The 19,618-nt window shown below is 39.5% G+C and overlaps 1 protein-coding gene across 1 annotated transcript in view; it reads right to left on the bottom strand.

Moving 5' to 3' along the window:
- Positions 1-19,618, bottom strand: part of LOC103518529 (Down syndrome cell adhesion molecule-like protein Dscam2) — a 42,047-nt gene that overhangs the window by 14,988 nt on the left and 7,441 nt on the right. Inside the window, 8 exon segments of the mRNA XM_026830291.1 lie at positions 4,018-4,196; positions 8,414-8,531; positions 9,297-9,452; positions 9,663-9,809; positions 13,967-14,151; positions 16,929-17,124; positions 18,304-18,433; positions 18,435-18,581. Of these exon segments, the coding sequence (XP_026686092.1) occupies positions 4,018-4,196; positions 8,414-8,531; positions 9,297-9,452; positions 9,663-9,809; positions 13,967-14,151; positions 16,929-17,124; positions 18,304-18,433; positions 18,435-18,581 (1,258 nt within the window).

Raw genomic sequence — 19,618 nt, 5'->3', positions numbered from 1 at the left:
ATACAGACAGCGCTAAAAGCGCTTATACAACGCGCCTAAACCGCTAATACAAGCGCCTAAAACCGGCTTAATACAGCGCCCAAAGCGCTAATACAAAGCGCCTAAAGCGCTAATACAAGCGCCTAAACCCGCTAATCAAGCCGGCCTAAACCGCTAAACCAAAGCGCCTAAACCCCGCTAATACAGCGCCTAAAACGCTAATACAAGGCGCCAAACGGCGCTAATACAAGCCGGCCTAAGCCGCTAATACCAGACGCTAAACCCGCTAAAACAAACCGCCTAAACCGCTAATACCAGCGGCCTAAACCGGCTAAAACAAGCGCCTAAAAACGCTAATACAAGCGCCTAAACCGCTAAAACAAGCGCTAAACCCCGATAATACAAGCGGCCTAAACCGCTAATACAAGCGCCCAAAAGCACTAATACAAGTGCCTAAAGCGCTAAATACAAGCGCCTAACAGCGCTAATACAAGCGCTAAAGCGCTAAATACAAGCCGCCTAAAAGCGCTATACAAGCGCTAAAGCGCTTAATACAAGCGCCTTAAAGCGCTAATACAAGCGCCTATACGCGCTAATACAAGCGGCTTAAAGCGCTAATACCGAACATAATCGGCAAATCCGCGAACATAATCGCCAAATCCGCGAACATAATCGCCAAATCCGCGAACATAATCGCGAAATCACATAGGTACGATATGTACATAGGTACGATAGGTGATAGGTAACATACCTATTATTAACAAGCTGGGTCCGTCCCTCCGGGAATTTTTTAGGCCGTAGTTTATTCGATCGTGGTTAAAGAATACCTTTGTACCTACCTAATTTGTTTAATATTCAGTTTATTATCATTCTTGATTTGATTTTTTGATTTTACTTTCATGTAATGATTTAAAATCAAGACTAGAGCCCGTTCTCCCTTTATTCCCAATATAAGGTTCAAGTCACCCATCCATTTATTGGCCTTGCTCGGCGTAGCTTAACATAGGTGACGCTAAAACCGGTCTTAAATGATCTACTGAAGTGTTATCTAAAACTTTCTCGCTTTGAGTTCATAGGTCGTCGCGACAAATTTCGAGATCAGAGCTCATTTGTGAGAGAAAATGTGAAAAAAATCCCCCAAAAACCAGTTTTTTTTTTGCTTTATGGTTTTCTGGACAAAATTTGCATCACCACTTTCGTGTTCCTGGTAAAAAGACCTTTAATTTGATATGTGTATAGGGTATAGGTCGACCAGGTTTGGATAAGTCCTTCTATGGGGACAGACAGACCGACTGACAGACACCGAAGCGAATACAATAGTCCGTCCCTTATACCTTTTTACTTTCTATTACTACAGTTTAGCGAGCTATACTAGTAATGAAAGTATTGCAATCGGTCCAAATTTTCAAAATCGGGAAATGGCTGGAAATATCCGTTTTGGGATCCCCTGATGTCAAAAAAGTGATTTTTTTTTTAATACGTATTCCGCAAATGTAATAGAAAGTCGTGTGATGTTCACACCAGGTTTTTATTATTATTGTAATAATAAAGGAAGGACGGACTAAAAACGGATTTCGGTTTTATTCCTGTAATATTTTCGGACTGGTTGGATACTTCAGCCAGTCCGATTATCTCATCCGAAGATTCATTCTCCATTTGAATTTGATTTTGGATTCACAAATAAATCCGCTCCCGTTTTGCATCAGATTTGTCTTCTAATGGAGTAAATGGAGCAGTTGCAAATGGGTAAAAATTATTAATAAATGGTCGATTCCTATGTAAAAACTTGGGTAAAATAAAAACAATGGAATATAATTATTAAACGAAAAACTAAACACATAAAGAAATATCTAAAAAATATTTCTTTAAGTGTTTAGATTTTCTTTTAAAAAATAACACTAATAAAAAATATAAAAATACTAAAACGAAAACAAACCACGCGCCGTTGGAACAGTCTAGACAAACCTGATCTGTTGACTCAAAAAGGTCGAAAATTCAAATTTTATTTTCCGTTCTAATGAAAACGTTCAAAGATGTGTGACGTCAGACTTTACGCAGTTGTAAAAGGTCGAAAATTCAAATTTTATTTTCCGTTCTAATGAAAACGTTCAAAGATGTGTGACGTCAGACTTTACGCAGTTGTTTTTTTTGTCCGCTAGATGGCGCCAGTATGCAAGAACGCTTGCGGAGGAGCAGAAAGAAATGCGCAGAAACGTATGCGCACAAACACATTAATATGTTGCCTGCGAGGGAGTTTGCTCAGGACATTTGATGTGACGTCATCGTGTGTGGGAGCGTATTTGATGGCTTGATTGAATCCTCACAGCTTCTTGACGTTGATGGCTTGATTGAATCCTCATAGCTTCTTGACGTTGGTGCCTTGACTCCTCTTCCAGACGACAAGTAATTCACAGGAACAATTGAGTTCAACACCTGCGCCTTCTTCTCAGCATTCTCCACAGACTTGCAGTAATTCACCATCTTGTCCAATGACATATCTTCTCGAAGTAACCGTTGTTGTACATTCTTTGAATTGACTCCCAGCACAATCTGAACTTTCAACAATTTCTCCTCCTGAGCATCAAAACAGCAGCATTTCACCCGTCTTCTCAACTCAGAATAGAAACTGTCGAACGTCTCTCCAGACTGCTGCTTCCGATCAAAGAATTGATAGACATCCCAAATCTCATTCTTCTTTGGTAGACAAATCTCCGACAACACATTGATGACGTCCTCCATCGTTTCTTGTCCCTCTTCTACAGTTGCTCTGGCCGAGTATTGATTGAGGGCTTCAACGCCCATAAGATTCTTCAATCTTGCAACCTGCACCACGTCCGGTTTCTTGTCAGTTTCTGTGGCCGTAAAATAAATCTTCACATCACGCACAAAATCTTTGAAGTTTTGTGCAACATTGCCTGTCATTAGCAATGCACAGGGCTTATTGAATTGATCCATTGAAAATTGAATTGAGACACAGAGACACAAAATATCACATAGAAGAAAAAATAGGTAGGTATATCTTTCGAATTTTTTCTTTCTATTTTTCAAGCTTAGCCTTACCTAAAGCTTAGCCCTGTGTATAACTTCTACCTTAATCTCTCACCTATTTTCTCTGGAGATTTTCTCAATTGAAATCGCCTTTGAAAGAGGAATATCCTGGTTCAATTCCCAAGTGAGTCAAAACTTTGATATACATATCATGTATTAACTACCTATTAAGGAGCGTGGTAGCGCTCCGCCCCGCCAAGTCAAGAAAGTTTGACCGCTTCATGACTTATATTTATTATCAACCTATTCAAGACTCTGAAATCTGAGTTGATACATAGGTACCTACCTAAATACTGAATATGCTTACTTTTGAAGCAACTACGTGGGTACCTATTTAAAAATTAGGTTCATTTATTTTTCTAAATGTTTATGAACTTAGATGGGTAAGTACTTACAGCAAAAAATAGTGATATCCCCCAAAAAAAACACTTCGTGTTAAAAAATTAACGTCAAGAGTTACCCTCCACAAAAAAGTACTGATATAAAAAAAAGACGTCAATGTGGGACCTCCCTTCTACATTAGCTCTTCTAAAGAAAATAATAATTTTCCATCACTCCTACATCAATTTACCTTGCTGTTGAACCATTGATCCCGGATTACGAAACCTAGATCTTGACCGCAGTGTACATCAATTTATCTTGCTGTTGAACCATTGATCCCGGATTACGAAACCTAGATCTTGACCGCAGTGAAACGTGTTTTGGCACTAAAAACTGACCATCGAAAATTTGACCCGATTACATTACTTTCCTTCCTTTAGGATAAGGAAAGTAAAAAGTGCAGGTTTTATGATGATTATGAACCTGGGCTCTCTTACATAAACCTCGTAGGTACTATTGATACAGAGATTAGTTGACCAGCATATTTATATGTAATTCCACAATCCCCACAATGGAATGTACCCTTGTATCTATGTGCTAATATTTTAACCCATATTTTGGGGCTTTTTGCCCCTACACCTAGGCCTCAGAGCGTAAAATTATACTAACCTCTACTCGTAGGTATTTGAGAGATGACTTTCGAGCTCTGGCCTTCCCCTACTTTGGTGCTTGCTGTAATCCAGAACTGGTATTCTACATGCTCGTTGAGATTTTTAACTTCATAACTTAAATGTTGAGACATGAGGGAAGTCTTCTTATGTGCCAATTCTTCCCGACCTGTCATCGTTCTGTAAGCAAAAAAGTCAATACCTGATGTGCAGAGTTTTTTGAAATTTTCGAGAAAGTACGATATTTATCTAAAAAGTGCCACTTCTAATATCTAGGGGCGTAATATGTAATATGGTTTTTGGCTCAACCACTGAGACAGCCACGTGCCCTTTCCTCAAACAATTCCAAGCCTAGCTCTTCAAGAGATAAGAGGGGTAGGTATCTTATAGGACTCAATCGACAAAGGGGCTCAACCACTTTTTTTTCTTCGCTGATAAAGGAAGTTCGAAACACGCTGATTTCAATAGAAATGCTTAAAATTTCATTTGAGGCTTCCTAAGAGGAGAAATCTTCGTTTGAAATTTTCGAATTTTGAAACGCACAAAATTTTCGCGGGCAGCCATTTTTTCGTGATGACGTCAGTTCATGCGAGGTCGTAAACCATGGCTGCTTCAACGTTATTTTTTTGCGACCTTTGAGGGGGATTTAGGGACCGTTTGGATGTTTTTGAGTGCGCCAATGCACTTTTTGGGTACTTTTACATCGGAATAGGACTCTACCTCGAAAAAAATTGTCATTTGGTTGAGCCCCATTGATATGTTTCGCGGGCAGCGCATTTTTTCGATGATGACGGGGTCGTGCATGCGTCAGTTCCGTGCGTGACGTCCGTTCATGCGTAAACATGTGCTGTTTCAACGTTATTGTGTTTTGACGACCCTTTTAAGCGCATTTAGGGATTGTAGGACCGTTTCGTGGATGGTTTTTGAGTGTGCCAATGGCACTGTTTGGGTACCTTTGTTACATCAGAATAGGAGCTTCCTATCTCGAAGAAAAATTGTCATTTGGCTTGAGCCCCATTCCTCATGAATTTCAATATTTACCTCATATGAAAGAAGAAAAAATAAAAAAATACACCGCAAAATTTCCAGTTACGTTATGTACTGTCTCGTAGATATATGCGCACAGTTTTAACGCGATTCTCAGGAGAATCTGTACCGAGAGGGTATGTGCCTTCATCAAGATGACTTGGAGGTTCCAGGTTACTTCCAACATCAGTATAACTGTCATACATAAACTTCACAACATTATTCACGGTATAACTCTCACACTTCACGGGATAACTCTCAAACTTACTTCACGGGATAACTCTCACACATAACTCTCAAACTTACTTCACGGGATAACTCTCACACATAACTCTCAAACTTACTTCACGGGATAACTCTCACACATAACTCTCAAACTTACTTCACGGGATAACTCTCACACATAACTCTCAAACTTACTTCACGGGATAACTCTCACACATAACTCTCAAACTTACTTCACGGGATAACTCTCACACATAACTCTCAAACTTACTTCACGGGATAACTCTCACACTTATTCCTTCTCTATGTCCCTTGATCGAAATTTGTTTTATTTTACCCACTAGTATTATGATTCCTAGACATCTTATTACTCACTTGTAAAGGTCTCACTACACTAGGTAGTAGATGATTAGGAGGTACTGGTAACTTAGTTCTGAGGTTTCTCGAGAACAATAACTGGGAAGGAGACCACGGTAAATCTGCCACAGGAGAGTTCCTGTAATTGAGCAAGTACAAATTTATGTCCTTACCTTCAGAAGTACATTTCTGGAGCATATCTTTCACAATTTTCACAGCCTTTCCCACCAAAACTCGATCCTGGGAATAAGAACTTACCGAAGTGATATTGAAATTCCATTCATTAGCAAATTGACGTATTTCATAACTCAGAAAGAAATACCTATCACAGATCACTTCTGCAGGAATACCATGGACACAAAAAATTCTCTTCAGACAACTAATTACCTCAGTGCTCCTCTTGGTCAACATCTTCCTAATCTCAATCCATCTCGAATAGTAGTCGATCAAGACCAGATAATCTGTTCCTGCCCAATGATCTATTTCTATACCAACCTTATAGAATGGAATATTTTGCATTTCTTGACTAACGCTACTAACACTCCCCTTATTGATATTCACAGTATCAACATTCAAAACATAATACTCATCATCACTACTTTCACGATTATCCATCGCATTCACTTCTCTATTCAACAATACTTTATCACATACTTTGGAAAAATGTCCTCTCTCCCCACATGCATTACACTGTCTATTTCTCGCTGGACACACGACATTACCACCATGAAACCACCTACACTTCTCACACCTCCCATCAAATCGTGACCTGAATTGTCTTCCGTAACCTTGAGGAGACCTTGGAGGAGACACCCTTGAATCCTCACAGCCTCCTGATGTTGATGTCTTGACTGAATCATGTTAGGTTGAATTATTTTTTACATGAGAATCCTCAATTCTGCGATATACGGTAGGTATATCCTACTACGAGTAATAGATCCGCCCCGGGCGGGAATCGAACCCGCGGCCTAGCGCTTACAAGGCAGACGCACTACCAACTAAGCTAACTAGGCTGGCAGGAAAAATATTAAAGTTTTCTTTAAAATAGGTAGGTAGCTTCTTTTTTAACAGGTTATTCCACTTAACAGAAAATTCATGTATTTCTCCTGTTTAGAGGAAAAAGAGTTTTTTTTTAGTAAATTCTGTAAACACACCACTGACTAGGTCCCTCCCTCTCTCTCTGCCCCCCTCTCTCACTTCAACCGAGATATTTTGCCTTTTTTATGGGCTAAACCTTTTCTAGTTTTTATGTAAATAAGTTTCACCTCACCGATATCGTAAAAGTTACGGCCGTTCGGAATAGGCATTTTACATTGTTATATGCTTATTTATGTCATGAAGAGAAAGAGAGAAGTTCAGCTCTTGTTTGGAAAGCGTTCAAAATCGTTCTCAAACATCCCCCCCCCCTCCCATCCTCCCCAATTTATTCATATAAACTATAGGGGGGGAAATTCGATTTGAAAAAGAGCAAGAAAAAGATTGTATAAAAGGAGAGTTTATGTTGGAGGGAGGAGGACGGAGAGAGGGGTTAAGTTATACTGGGGCACAATAATGGCGCACGGCCACAGAGGATAGCCACAGGGGAAGAGGAAGGGCAAGGAGAAGTGAACGATGAGGCATACGAATTGGACCTGAAAGAAAATAGAAAATTACAAATTACCCAAATAATACTAAGGTCATACAATCATAAGAATCATGTTTGTATTCATGCTTGAACATAATAGGTTTGAAAAGGACCTGTCCCACTAAATTAGTAGTTCGCAATATTAGAGTTTTTGCACCGCTAACTTACGTGACGATAACCGAAACGTAAGTTGTGCAGAAACGACTTTTCGTCAAATTACGTTGAAGAGTTCAGTTAACGAAAAGCTAATTTTGGTTGTAAAAACTCGCTATTTTCGAGAGCCCTTTTGCAGAAAACGGTTCCAAATTTCCTATTAATGATAGCAGATATGTTTTCAAGCCCTTTGCAGCAGCAAGGTGGGGTACTGAAATTACGATTTTACTTTTCTTAGGGATGATTTTCTTGTTTCTCGTACGCTGGGAATTAGTACCGGACAAAATGAACACTCAAAGTGAAGTCATACACAAAAAGCTCACCCTGAGGTTTAGGTGTAAGGGCAAATAATTCTAAAGAAAGGGGTAAGTTTCTACGAAGTGAACACTCTGATTTGCATCTATTACTCACCATTTGCAATTGTGTGATGTACCTCTTCCATTTAGCCTCGGTGAATTTCTTATCCAAAGCGGACAGGAGGTAATAGGTGTACATGATGGCGTGAACGAAGGAGTTGACAGCACCCCCCGGGCGGGAATCGAACCCGCGGCCCAGCGCTTACAAGGCAGACGCACTACCAACTAAGCTAACTAGGCTGGCTCAAAAGAGTTTTATTTAGCAAAATGAATCGTATTTCATGAACGCCACCCATCGACACATTGAAGCTGAGAAGGAAGACAGGATAGGAGAAAGCCAGCCGTTCCGAGAACGAACATTATCCCATCAGGATAAAATCCGCCCCGGGCGGGGATCGAGCCCACGGCCTAGCGCTTACAAGGCAGATGCACTACCAACTAACCTAACTAGGCTGGCTAAAATTTATTGGATGAAATTTGAAGAGTGAAAATAAATTTCATGAAAGAAACTTGAAGCCATCGAAATGTGATAATTGTACCTATTGGGGAAGAGTGATGAGGATCCTCCGGAAGTACCTTACCACCTTACCTAGTCCTACAAAATAGTTTAGTAGAACAAAATTATTACCTATGATGATGATTAAAGTATTACCTACCTTGTGTATAGATTGTACTTGGTGATAACACCATTTGGTTCTTTGGGGGCCAGCCACGTCACTAGTAAACTTTCAGGGGAACTGACCACAGCTTTGATGTCCTCAGGACTTCCTGGTGCTGAAAACGGGATTGTTTTGTAAATTTCGACTTTGCTATGACTGGTTTTTGTCTAGTTATATTACTTACACGTCAGTCTACTTAGTTTGGAGGATAGCACGCCTGACTTGTAAGCGCTAAATCGCGGGTTCGATTACCACAGAGGGCGAGCATTATCGAACGCACACGAATTTCCTCCCGTCTCTATATTTAGTCAGGTAGAAGATATTGATAGATTCTGACGTAACTTTGTGAAGATTCATCTTGAAAAGCATCTAAAAGCTATTGTGTTCTTCTTTTCAGGTAGAAGATATCAAATTTCCTCCCGAACTATGTATTACCAATCTAACCAATTAATAGGTAGGTATTTAGGTAAGCAAAAGCAACAATATGAAGAAAATCTAACGCTTCTGAACACTCAGAATGGGGTCATACAATCTTATATTATAAAATCAAGATCCATTCACTCATTCACATTTCATATTCACACACTGATTGCTCTATATCAAGAATCACAACACCTAGAAAGCTGAAATTTGGTAGGAATATTCCTTTTATGGTCTAGGTGTGCAATAAGAAAGGATTTTGCGAAAATAATTTAATAAATACAGGGTATTGTTTTGTACAAAGCTGAGGTCAATTATGATTTCTCAATTTTTAGCCTCAAGATTACACGATTTCGTCAGAAAAGACTCCCATTTGAATGTAATTTAAAGTACAACTGTTGTAAAGTGTTCTATTGAAACCTTTTGGAAATTGGAATGTTTATCGTCAGTACTCAGTTACCATCTTCTGATGTCTGACAGTAGATAGGTTCACTATAAACACCTTCACCAACTCTCGTCATAGCCAGCACTTGTATACTGTAGTTGGTGTACTTGTGTAAGTTTGATAGCAACAAAGTGAGAGAACTTGTCTTCTTCGCATCAAAATCATCGAAACCTGAGGATCAAAACATTAAAAACCAAGTATGAGTTTCTTAATAAATCCAGAGCTACTGCAGTGTATGTATGTGTGTGTGTGTTTGTGTTTAGCCCCCACCCCCCAAAAAAAATTGTCCTGGGTAAAAATCGGAAATGCCGTTTTTTTTAACCCATTTTTCCGATTTGTCCCGTAAAGGCGAAAAAAAAAGTTGGCAACCCTAATTATTACCTTCGTCTTGGGAATCATATTGTAACTTGTATGCTTGGAGTATTCCGTTGCAGTGTTGAATGGGAGGAGGTTTCCAAGAAACTTGTAACGAGTGAGGACTGGAACTAGGTGCTACACATCTGATGTCTTCTGGAGGCCAACTTGGAACTGAAATAACAACCAGAGTAAACTTTTTCCAACAACTACTCGTATCTTTTTTTCCAATGATAATATTATGTATAATATATTATCTTCTACTTTAACGGCGAGTCCACAACGGGGACCATAGACCATAATATGAAATCTATATTATAAAATTGTATATTTGTCTGTATGTTAGGCTCAATCCCGGAATTCGCTCAATAAGCGAAAAAATAGCTCACTCCGCGGAGTGGAAAACACGGAATGCCCGACCTCGGATTGTGCGTTTTGAAAAAAATGTTCAAAATCCGATCTAATGGTATTATATCGTTGCCCTTATTAACAAATTTTGCGTCAGTCCGTTTTTTCTCTCTTTTTACTTTCCTTATCCTATATTTTTGAACGGATGAATTAAGAAACCTGAAATTTTGTATTTGCTTGTACATGTCTTGCTGATGGGCGAAGCCTGGTAGAGTCCTCTTCTCTACTTAGTAATGGAAGCATTATACCTCCTCCCCGGGTGATGCGGAAGTGAAGGCCTAGCCAAGAGTTGTACAATACATCCACGAAGTGCAAGACGGGAACTCTTTGGAAAGGCAGCCGGTCCTGACAGAATAGGAAGTCTCATTATGCCAACAGTTTTAGGTAGGTATGTACATAAATGGAACTGCTATTTGATAAGTAGGTAAGTGCTCACAAGAAAAGATACCAAGGAATTGGACAATGGACCGAAGAAAACCGTATGGTCCTGTGTTTAAAAAAAGGAGGGAGATCCAATGCAATGCGGTAACTATAGGGGAATTGCCTTGCTCAGTGTTACGTACAAAATCTTGAGCATGTTGCTCTTACAGCTGCTTACACCATTCACAGAAAGTCTTATGGGACCAGAGCAAGCTGGTTTTAGGAAAAACAGATCGACGGTTGACCAAAAGCACACACTAAAGCAAATTCTATCCAAATAATGCTATGAATTTAACAAAGAATCACTGCCTGTTCGTCGACTTTCGAAAAGCTTACGACAGCATAGTAAAAGGTGAAGTCTGGAAAGAAATGAACTGCCAGAATATACCCAAAAAGCTGATTAATCTCATCAAAGCATGCATGACAACAGCCCACTGCAAAGTAAGAGTAAACGGCCAGCTTTCAGACACGTTTGAAGTGAGAACATCGCAGGCTTGAAAAAAGGAGACTGCCTCTCACCGATCCTATTCAACATCGTACTAGAAAGAGCAATAAGAAGAGTAAAAACAATGAACACGGGAATAGAGATCGGAAGAAAGGTGAACATCCTGGCCTATGCGGATGATATAATGAAATTTTGATATCGGACTCAAATCACTAGTAAGATCCTTAACTGAAGAAACAACCCCAGTAGGATTAGTCATCAATGTGGAAAAGACAAAATACATACATTTTACACGCGGCGCTAATATTCAACCTGGAATGCTGGAATCGATGGAAAAAAACTATGAAAAAGTGGACAACTTCAAATACTTGGGAGCCAATATAGACAGCAAGAACAGAACAGAAGAAAAAGAAGAAGAAGTATACGCACGAATAATGTCTGGAAACAGGACCAAATTTGCACTGAAAAAAATGTTGTCATCTAAACTTTTATTACATACCAGCAAAGTACGTATGGTACAAAACATTAATCTTACCTGTTGTCCTATATGGTGCGGAGACATGGACGCCCACCAAAAAACTTGAGAACAAACTAAAAGTGTTTGAAAACAGTGTTCTACGCCAGATCTTCGGATCAATCAACGAAAACGGAGAATGGAGGCGAAGGAAAAACAGGGAACCGAGAGCCTTATATGACAACCCAGACATAGTGACAACAATCAAAAAGAGACGGCTCCAATGGTATGGTCACGTTATGCGATGTAGCAACGAACTCGCTAGAGATATTGGTTGGAGAGGTGCAAGGCAGAAGACTCCCAGGCAGACTCAGAATCAGATGGATTGACTCAGTCAACGAGGTCATGCAAAGCACAGGTCTACGGGAGGCAGATTGGGAACACAGGATGTCGTATTGTGACTTACCAGTATGGTAGTTAATTGAAGACTCACTGTTTCCAGTATCTCCTCAGGCCAGCTACTTTCAATATTAAACTCATAAGTCAACTCCACACAGGCCGTGATCCCACATCTCCCTCACAAGTTCAACCTCTTGAGTGTATGATTTCAATATTAAACTCATAAGTCAACACCACACAGGCCGTGATCCCACATCTCCCTCACAAGTTCAACCTCTTTGGGGGGGGAGGGGGGGGGGGGGGGAGCTAAATACGGTCCTGGAAGGTGGTATTATTGGTAGTTATTAGTTATACGTAGGTACTAGGTATGTACCTTCAGCAAACACTCGTATCATATAACGAGTAGCAGGTTTTAGATCTTCTAGAAGACAACCACGCAGCTGCCCATTCAGTTCTACTTGCTTCCAGGATCCTGAAACTGAACAGAGAAATGTAATAATTAAAAAGATTATAATATATAAAGTAATTTAGACACTCAAAGGCAGAGCGGACCAAGTCCAAAAATCTGGTGTGAACATCACACGACTTTCCTTATCCTATTGAATGATGCTTATTTGAGTGTTCTTTTACAATATCTCTAACCGTTTTGTGGCTATAGCTGAAAACCGCCAAAAAACGGTCGAAATCTGTCCAAAAGCGGTCAAAATACCGCCAAGCGTAGCAGCCATCTCAACCAAACGTTTTGTGTTGCATCCTTGTCACATTTGTGAACTACATAGGTACCAAATTTCAAGTCTCTAGCTTATACCGTTCCCGAGATATTGTTAAATTACGCCAAAAAGGGGTAAAATGCCGCCAACCATTGCACCGGTCGTAACCAAAAGTTTAGTGTCGCATCCTTGTCACATTCCCGAGATATTGTTAAATTACACCAAAAACCGCCAAAAAGCGGTAAAATGCCGCCAACCGTTGCACCGATCTTAACCAAAAGTTTCTAGTCGCATCCTTGTCACATTTTACAGCTGCATACCAAATTTCAAGTTTCTAGCTCTTACCGTTCTCGAGATATTTTGTTTACAGACAGACGCACACACACACACGGACCAATGGCTGAAACTTTGGATTTAGGCTCTAGGGACCTCAAAACTTTTCTCTATCAAATTCAAGGTATAATATATTATAAAAATTAGTGTACACATTCTCACTACTTGGCATGATTTCATCTTCTCCCTCTGTCATACTCATATAATCATCTAAACTTTCTTCTAAACTTTCATCCATTTGGAGGAGGAAGCTTGTCGAGGCAATGGATCAAATCCGGTCTGATAATCATCTAAACTTTCTTCTAAACTTTCATCCATTTGGAGGAGGAAGCTTGTCGAGGCAATGGATCAAATCCGGTCTGAGATGCCTAGGCTAGGGACCTCAAAACGTGTTTTGACACTAAAAACTGACTATCGAAAATTTGACCCGATTACATTACTTTCCTTCCTCTGAGATGCCAGATGCCACGGCAGTAAGTAAGTAACTAAGTAAGTAAGAAATTTTGTATATGAGCCTATATTTACCTCTAATTTCTTATAGGATATGTAAAAGTTAAGGACTTTTTTAGGGTATGCCCGAGGGGGCCAACTTTAAAATCTCAAATGAGAACCCCCTACTTTTAATACCCCCCATATTAAAGGTAAAAAAAAACGTAGTACTTGAGTACAAGTTTGAGCTCGATCCGATAACCAGGGCCGGAGTTATGGCTTATTCAAAGTAGGACCTTTTTGAAGCACAAATCACCAATCGATATGAATTTCCCATTTTTGGTGCTTCCCCTATTGGCGGGAGAACATTAAAAAAATGAACATTTGAATAGGCCATAACTCCGGCCCTGGTTATCGGATCGAGCTCAAACTTGTACCAAAGAACTACGTTATTTAAGGTCTTTAGGGGTTTTCATTTAAGATTTGAAAGTTGGCCCCCCTGGGGCCCACCCTGAAAAAGTCGCAAAACTTTTACTAAGAAACTGGAGGTAAATATAGGCTCATATACAAAATTTCAGGTTTCTAAATTCATCAGCTCAAAAATGAAGGTGGGGGGGACTTTATGAATGCACTGTAAATGTAGAATTATTTATTGATACAGAGTGATATTTAAGTCCAAGCATGCAGTAAGTACATATTGGTTAGCTCAGTAAATATTATGCGGAGTAATTACCATCTTCCAAGGTTTGCGCTGTTACAGGTTCAGAGAGAGGTCCAGGGCCCACTTGGTTCACTGCCTGGACTACAATAGAGTATCGCGTGAACTTTGCCAGATCTGTGATGAGATACTCAGCTCCTTCCTCTGCCCCATCTCCAACCAGTCCCGTCATATTGTATGCTCCTGCCCCTGAGTTTACACTGTAAGAGAGTATACAGCACACTGTACTCACTGTAGTCTTTGGTCTACCGAGAGTATACAGCACTCTATAAAGGCCCATTCCCAATATTGTCGTTCGAAAAAAATCGTGCCTTGCGTAATGGGAACACTCTCAATTACGTTGCCTACAATGCCTACAGGCCATTCGAAAAGAGAGAGAGAGAGAGAGAGAGAGAGAGAGAGAGAGAGAAAAAAAGTCGAATGAAACTCACGACAATTGGGAACGGACGAACTTGGTAGACTCCGTAAGTCTCGCGAGACCAAGTCTTCAAATCTAGCGAAAAAGTACAGTGAACTGGCACCTTTATATATTGTATAGTTATATATAGGTACTACCTATAGAAGAATCGATAGTAATTCTGAATGGACCTTAAAGTGAAAGAAGAAAAAATGAGGAACTAGGGATTTTTTTCTTTTTCTTCTACGACTTTTAGATCCCGAGATAAATCGATTTGAAAAATATCGGTACCTCCCGTACGCCATGAAGTCACATCAACTTCCCCAAACAAGTTCGCTCGCAGGCGATTCCATAAATTCCACCAATATAATTGTAATAAAAATTAAAAAATTACTTTCATTACTAGTATAGCTCCGCTATACTGCAGTAATAGAAAGTAATAAATAAAGAAATTGACAATTGGTGATTCTCATGATTTTTTTTTATTATCTCAGAAAAACAAAGAATCAGTACTGGATTGATAATTTCACGAATTATTTACATTAAAAGAACACAGAGAAACAGAGAACGATGCGATACGTGTAACAGAGTATTCAATTAAGTTAATAACTAACTAAAAATAGTAATAATATATGTATGTAGTGAGTTTCGAGTTAACATTTAGTGAAATATGTATTATTACTTTATATAACCGCCAAAAATATATCGATACATATACCTACCTACATATGTTTGGCTTCGATATATCCGTGAAAAACAAGCTGGGCCCGTCCCTTCGGAAATTTTTTAGCCCGTAGTTTATTCGATCGTATAGTTAAAGAAAATCAGTACCTATGTGTCTACCTAATTTGTTTAATATTCACTTTATTATTCATTATTATTATTAAGTTATTAAGGAGCGCGGTAGCGCTCCGTCCCGCCAAGTCAAGAAAGTTTGACCGCGCTACCAGAGATATTATACGCGACACAGGGAAAGTAGCCGTTTTCAGGTAGTTGTAGGGGGACAACTACAAATGATGGAAGAAAACGGATTGCGTGTGTGTGTTCGGGCATGAAAGTAGACCACGTTGAAAAAAAAATTCATCAAAATCGAACAACTACAAATGATGGAAGAAAACGGATTGCGTGTGTGTGTTGGGGCATGAAAGTAGACCAAGTTGAAAAAAAATGTCATCAAAATCGGTTAAGTTTAGCCGGTCCATTCTTCTTCTTCTTCTTGCTTGTAATATTTTAGCTTCCAGTCATAGGGCAGAACCCCAAGTTACACTATACTATCTCAATATTGTTTATATATCGGATGATTACTATGATCATACCGTCAAGTATCATGAACTAGTTCACTTTATTTCTACCTACTGTTATGAACCTACGGCATTTTTACCATGTACCTGTGCTATAAAAATCATACTCTCCGAAAATTTTCTTTCTGCAATAGCATCATTGTTAATTACCTCTCAATCTAGTCTTCACAAAAGTACTAATTTAAATCTAAATTTTCCTTCTTACCTGGCTCGTACTTCACCCATTAATAATATTGTACCTTTTCATAATGCAGCATGTTTCTTCTGTCCAATATTAGGGAGCGAAGAGGTCCTGACTACCTACCGTGGTGCTAATCGTAGTAGTATGTTACCTGGTGCTGCCTATCTCATTCATGATTTAAATCTACCTGAATTCATAGCAGAATCACAACTTACCATAACACCTCTAACATGTCATGAACCCTCTGCTTCCTATGCTGCTTCTTGTTCTCGTTCTGCTTCTGCTTTTTATTCTTCTTCTTCTTCTTCCCTTTCACCTTCATTCCCTTCCCCCTCTTTCTCTTCTGCTTCTTCGTCTCTTTCTTTTATCCCTCCTTCCTTTTTCTCCACCTCTTCTTCTTCTTCTTCTTCTGGGAATTCACCCCTTACCTTTTCTCCCTCCTCGTCACCTATCCCTTTTTCTTCTTCTTCTCCTCCTTTTATACCTCCCTATTCAAACCCTCAAATAAATGCTCAAAATAATAATAATATTCGACCGACTAAGGAAAGTCCTGTTTCTATCAATTCTACTCTTTCTCCTTTAGCTCAACTCTTTTACCCACGTAAAAATCAACACTCAAACTGTTCTCCTTCTTCTTCCCCTCATCCTTCTCCTTCTTCGTCTGCGTTTCCTTTCTCCAAAGGGGTTATCTGATAAGTTGTCTGATATTAGAATCAAATGTTATCTGATAAGAAAGGGGGTAGACCTAATAAGTACTTAAGAAAGGGGGTAGACCTAATAAGTACTTTTCATCATCATGGAGTTCCTCTTATGTGTGCGTGTGTGATAATCTCTCTGTGAACGTGATGTTGATAGTAGCATTATCTGTTGGATTCAGATTTAAATTAAACTATGTTATCTTTGTAATAATCAATTAACGGAAAAAAAAAATCGAGCCCTAGTACCTATCTAGCTATGTATGTACCAACTCGAATTGTGAATATTTAAATACAACACCTTATACCTTATACAGATCGACAAAAGCCATACTCGAACGTAAGTTGTGATTAAGTACCTATACAACTTTAATTATAAGGATCAATACAAATTTTACAATACCTGCTGGTTTCTATGAAGCCCAAGTTATATCCTTGGACATCTCCATTGCGTAATTCCTGCACAGGAGGAGACCACGTGACTAGGAGTTGAGTGGAAGAGACAGCCCTGGCAACAACGTTGAGAGGGGGTCCTGCAGGCTGCTGAGGCTCTGTTATAACTACTAAAGGTTCACTGGGTAAACTTCTACCTGCACGACCTAGAAATGAAAATGATAAAATAATGTAGACAGCAAATTACGTCGCACCTATGTACGAGAGACAATAATCACTACACTAAGTACCTACCTACTAGTTTTCTATTTTTTGTGGGCACTTGATTGATTTTGGGAGGAACGACTTGGCGGGGTCTTTTTTATGCCACGAAGTGGTATTTTTTGGGGGGATTACTTATTATAGTAGGTTGGTAATAGGTGTTTGGCCAGATGATTTAATACAATAAAGTTCAGTTTGCATTCTGGAAATCTGTGTCTCCGTTTCTTAAACATGGCGCAGTCGGTAGAATTTTCTTTCGTGGCGCAGGATTCGCTTTGTAAATTGAAAAATACTGAAGAGGAATGCTGTGTATATGAGCCAGTTTAAGTGTGAAAGTCCTGTGAATGACGTGAATGATTATGTACTGAGTGAGGACGATCTTTGGACTTACAAAAAAAAAAAAAAAAAAGCATGTGTTGGCCAGATGATTTATTACAATAAAGTTCAGTTTGCATTCTGGAAATCTGTGTCTCCGTTTCTTAAACAATAGGTACGCTATGTTGTTGTTGTAGCAGCAGGCAGCGAGTCATCAAATTTCCACGGTATGTTCTTCTCTGAGGTCCAAGGCCAGGAATAAGGCAACATCTTTTGGTTTATCCCAAAGGTCTCGTACTGTCAATGTAGTTGGGTGAGCTGGGCAATGGTCCATCCCACCCCAAAAAAGATTAGAAATCAATTTTGTACCCCGCCTTTTATTCACTTCATAGTACCTACCTTAAATACATATAAAACCGTCGAGAAAAAAACTTTGGGAATTTTTTCCTGAAAACATTACTTTTTGAACTCATCTTATTGGACTAATAGGATTTCCTATAGTTATGATGGTTTCTGGAAAACAGGAGGAAGAGAGACATAAATTGAAAATGAATAGGAGAGGAGAAGCCAGAGTTAGGGAACATTGCTTAATAATGGACACAGGTATTTTGTCCGATCCCGGACCTTTGTTTAGTTTAAGTTGCTTTATATAGCTTTCACAACATCAGCTCGGTTAAATTCAAACATTTCAAGTGTGGACGGGATAGACATTGTTTAAAGCATTGTAGAGACGTCAAGAAGACATTTTTTGTGTTCTGTGGGGAAATGAAAGTGCCATCACCAGAGTGAAGGAACATTGATTTACTTACCATCTGAGCCTGCTTTATGTTGGACGATAAAATGACTGACTTCAGCTGAGTTTACACTAGCGTGATGCCATTGTACATTGATAGCTCTACTGGTTACAAGGACTGTTTTCAAATCACTACTAGCCTGACAGAAGTAACTTACCTTGTACAAGGAGCTGTACCAGTTGCTGATCTTTCCCATAGACATTACTAGCCTGACAGAAGTAAGCACCCCCATCTCCTGGCTCTGTACCTGATATGGTCAACTCAGCCTTTACACCATCCTCTCCCACACTCTCCTGTAGGAAATAACAATAATAATTACTGGCCTGAGGATTCTGCTTGAATCTTGCCCAGATTTCAATGTTCCTGACAGTAGATGTAGGTACGTAGGTATTATTGCTGTGTTGAAGTTTAAAATAATAATAGGTATGTCTCACACTCGGCTACTCATTCAAAAATTCAAATCAGAAGTAAGTTCAACAAATCACTCACAACTTAAATATTTGCATGTCTACAATAAGAGTACCTATAGGTACCTACATTCAAATTAAGGAGCGCGGTAGCGCTCCGCCCCGCCAAGTCAAGAAAGTTTGATCGCTCTACTAGAGATATTATACGCGATAGGGAAAGTACGAAGTTTAGTGGCCAAGTGCGCATCATATGGCGTTGGTATTTTTCGTGTACCTTTCAAGGTAAATTTTGACCCCGAGGCCTTTTTGGTCTTTCTGAAAGGCCGAAAGCCCACACAAATGTTTTCTTACGATACATATTTGGAATCAGGACATCAAGCCGGATCGAATGGCGTCGGAATTTTTCGTGTACCTTTCAACGCAAATTTTGTCCCGAAATGGCCTTTTTCAAAGGCTTCTTAAAGGCTGAAAGCCCACAAAAAAGTTTTCTCACGTAGAGGTTTTGAGTTTAGGGGCCAAGTGTGCATCTTCTGGCGTTGGAATTATTTGTGTACCTTTCCACGTAAATTTCGGCCCAATTTCGATTTTCCGGACGGCCGTAGCCGCCAAACGCCCCCGGTCCGAGATGTAAGAAATGGGTTTTCTATTTGTTCTCGACTTGGCGCACCACATGTAATGGTCAAAAATTTTGTACCTTTTCACGTGAGTTTTCCGACCTCAGCTCCCGGTCTATTATTGTTCTAATGATTGAAATTTGACATTTAGTTCTCAACCCACCCAAAACTTGAGCATAACTCCGTTCGGGGACCATATGAGGCAGCGTTGTTCTAATGATTGAAATTTGACATTTAGTTCTCAACCCACCCAAAACTTGAGCATAACTCCGTTCGGGGACCATATGAGGCAGCGTCGGCATTAACTAT

The sequence above is a fragment of the Diaphorina citri genome, unplaced genomic scaffold, assembly GCF_000475195.1.
Source record: "Diaphorina citri unplaced genomic scaffold, Diaci psyllid genome assembly version 1.1 scaffold2230, whole genome shotgun sequence".
Classification (NCBI taxonomy): domain Eukaryota; kingdom Metazoa; phylum Arthropoda; class Insecta; order Hemiptera; family Psyllidae; genus Diaphorina; species Diaphorina citri.
The sequence above is the reverse complement of the archived record's forward strand: the minus strand, read 5'-3'. Positions and strand labels throughout refer to the sequence as shown.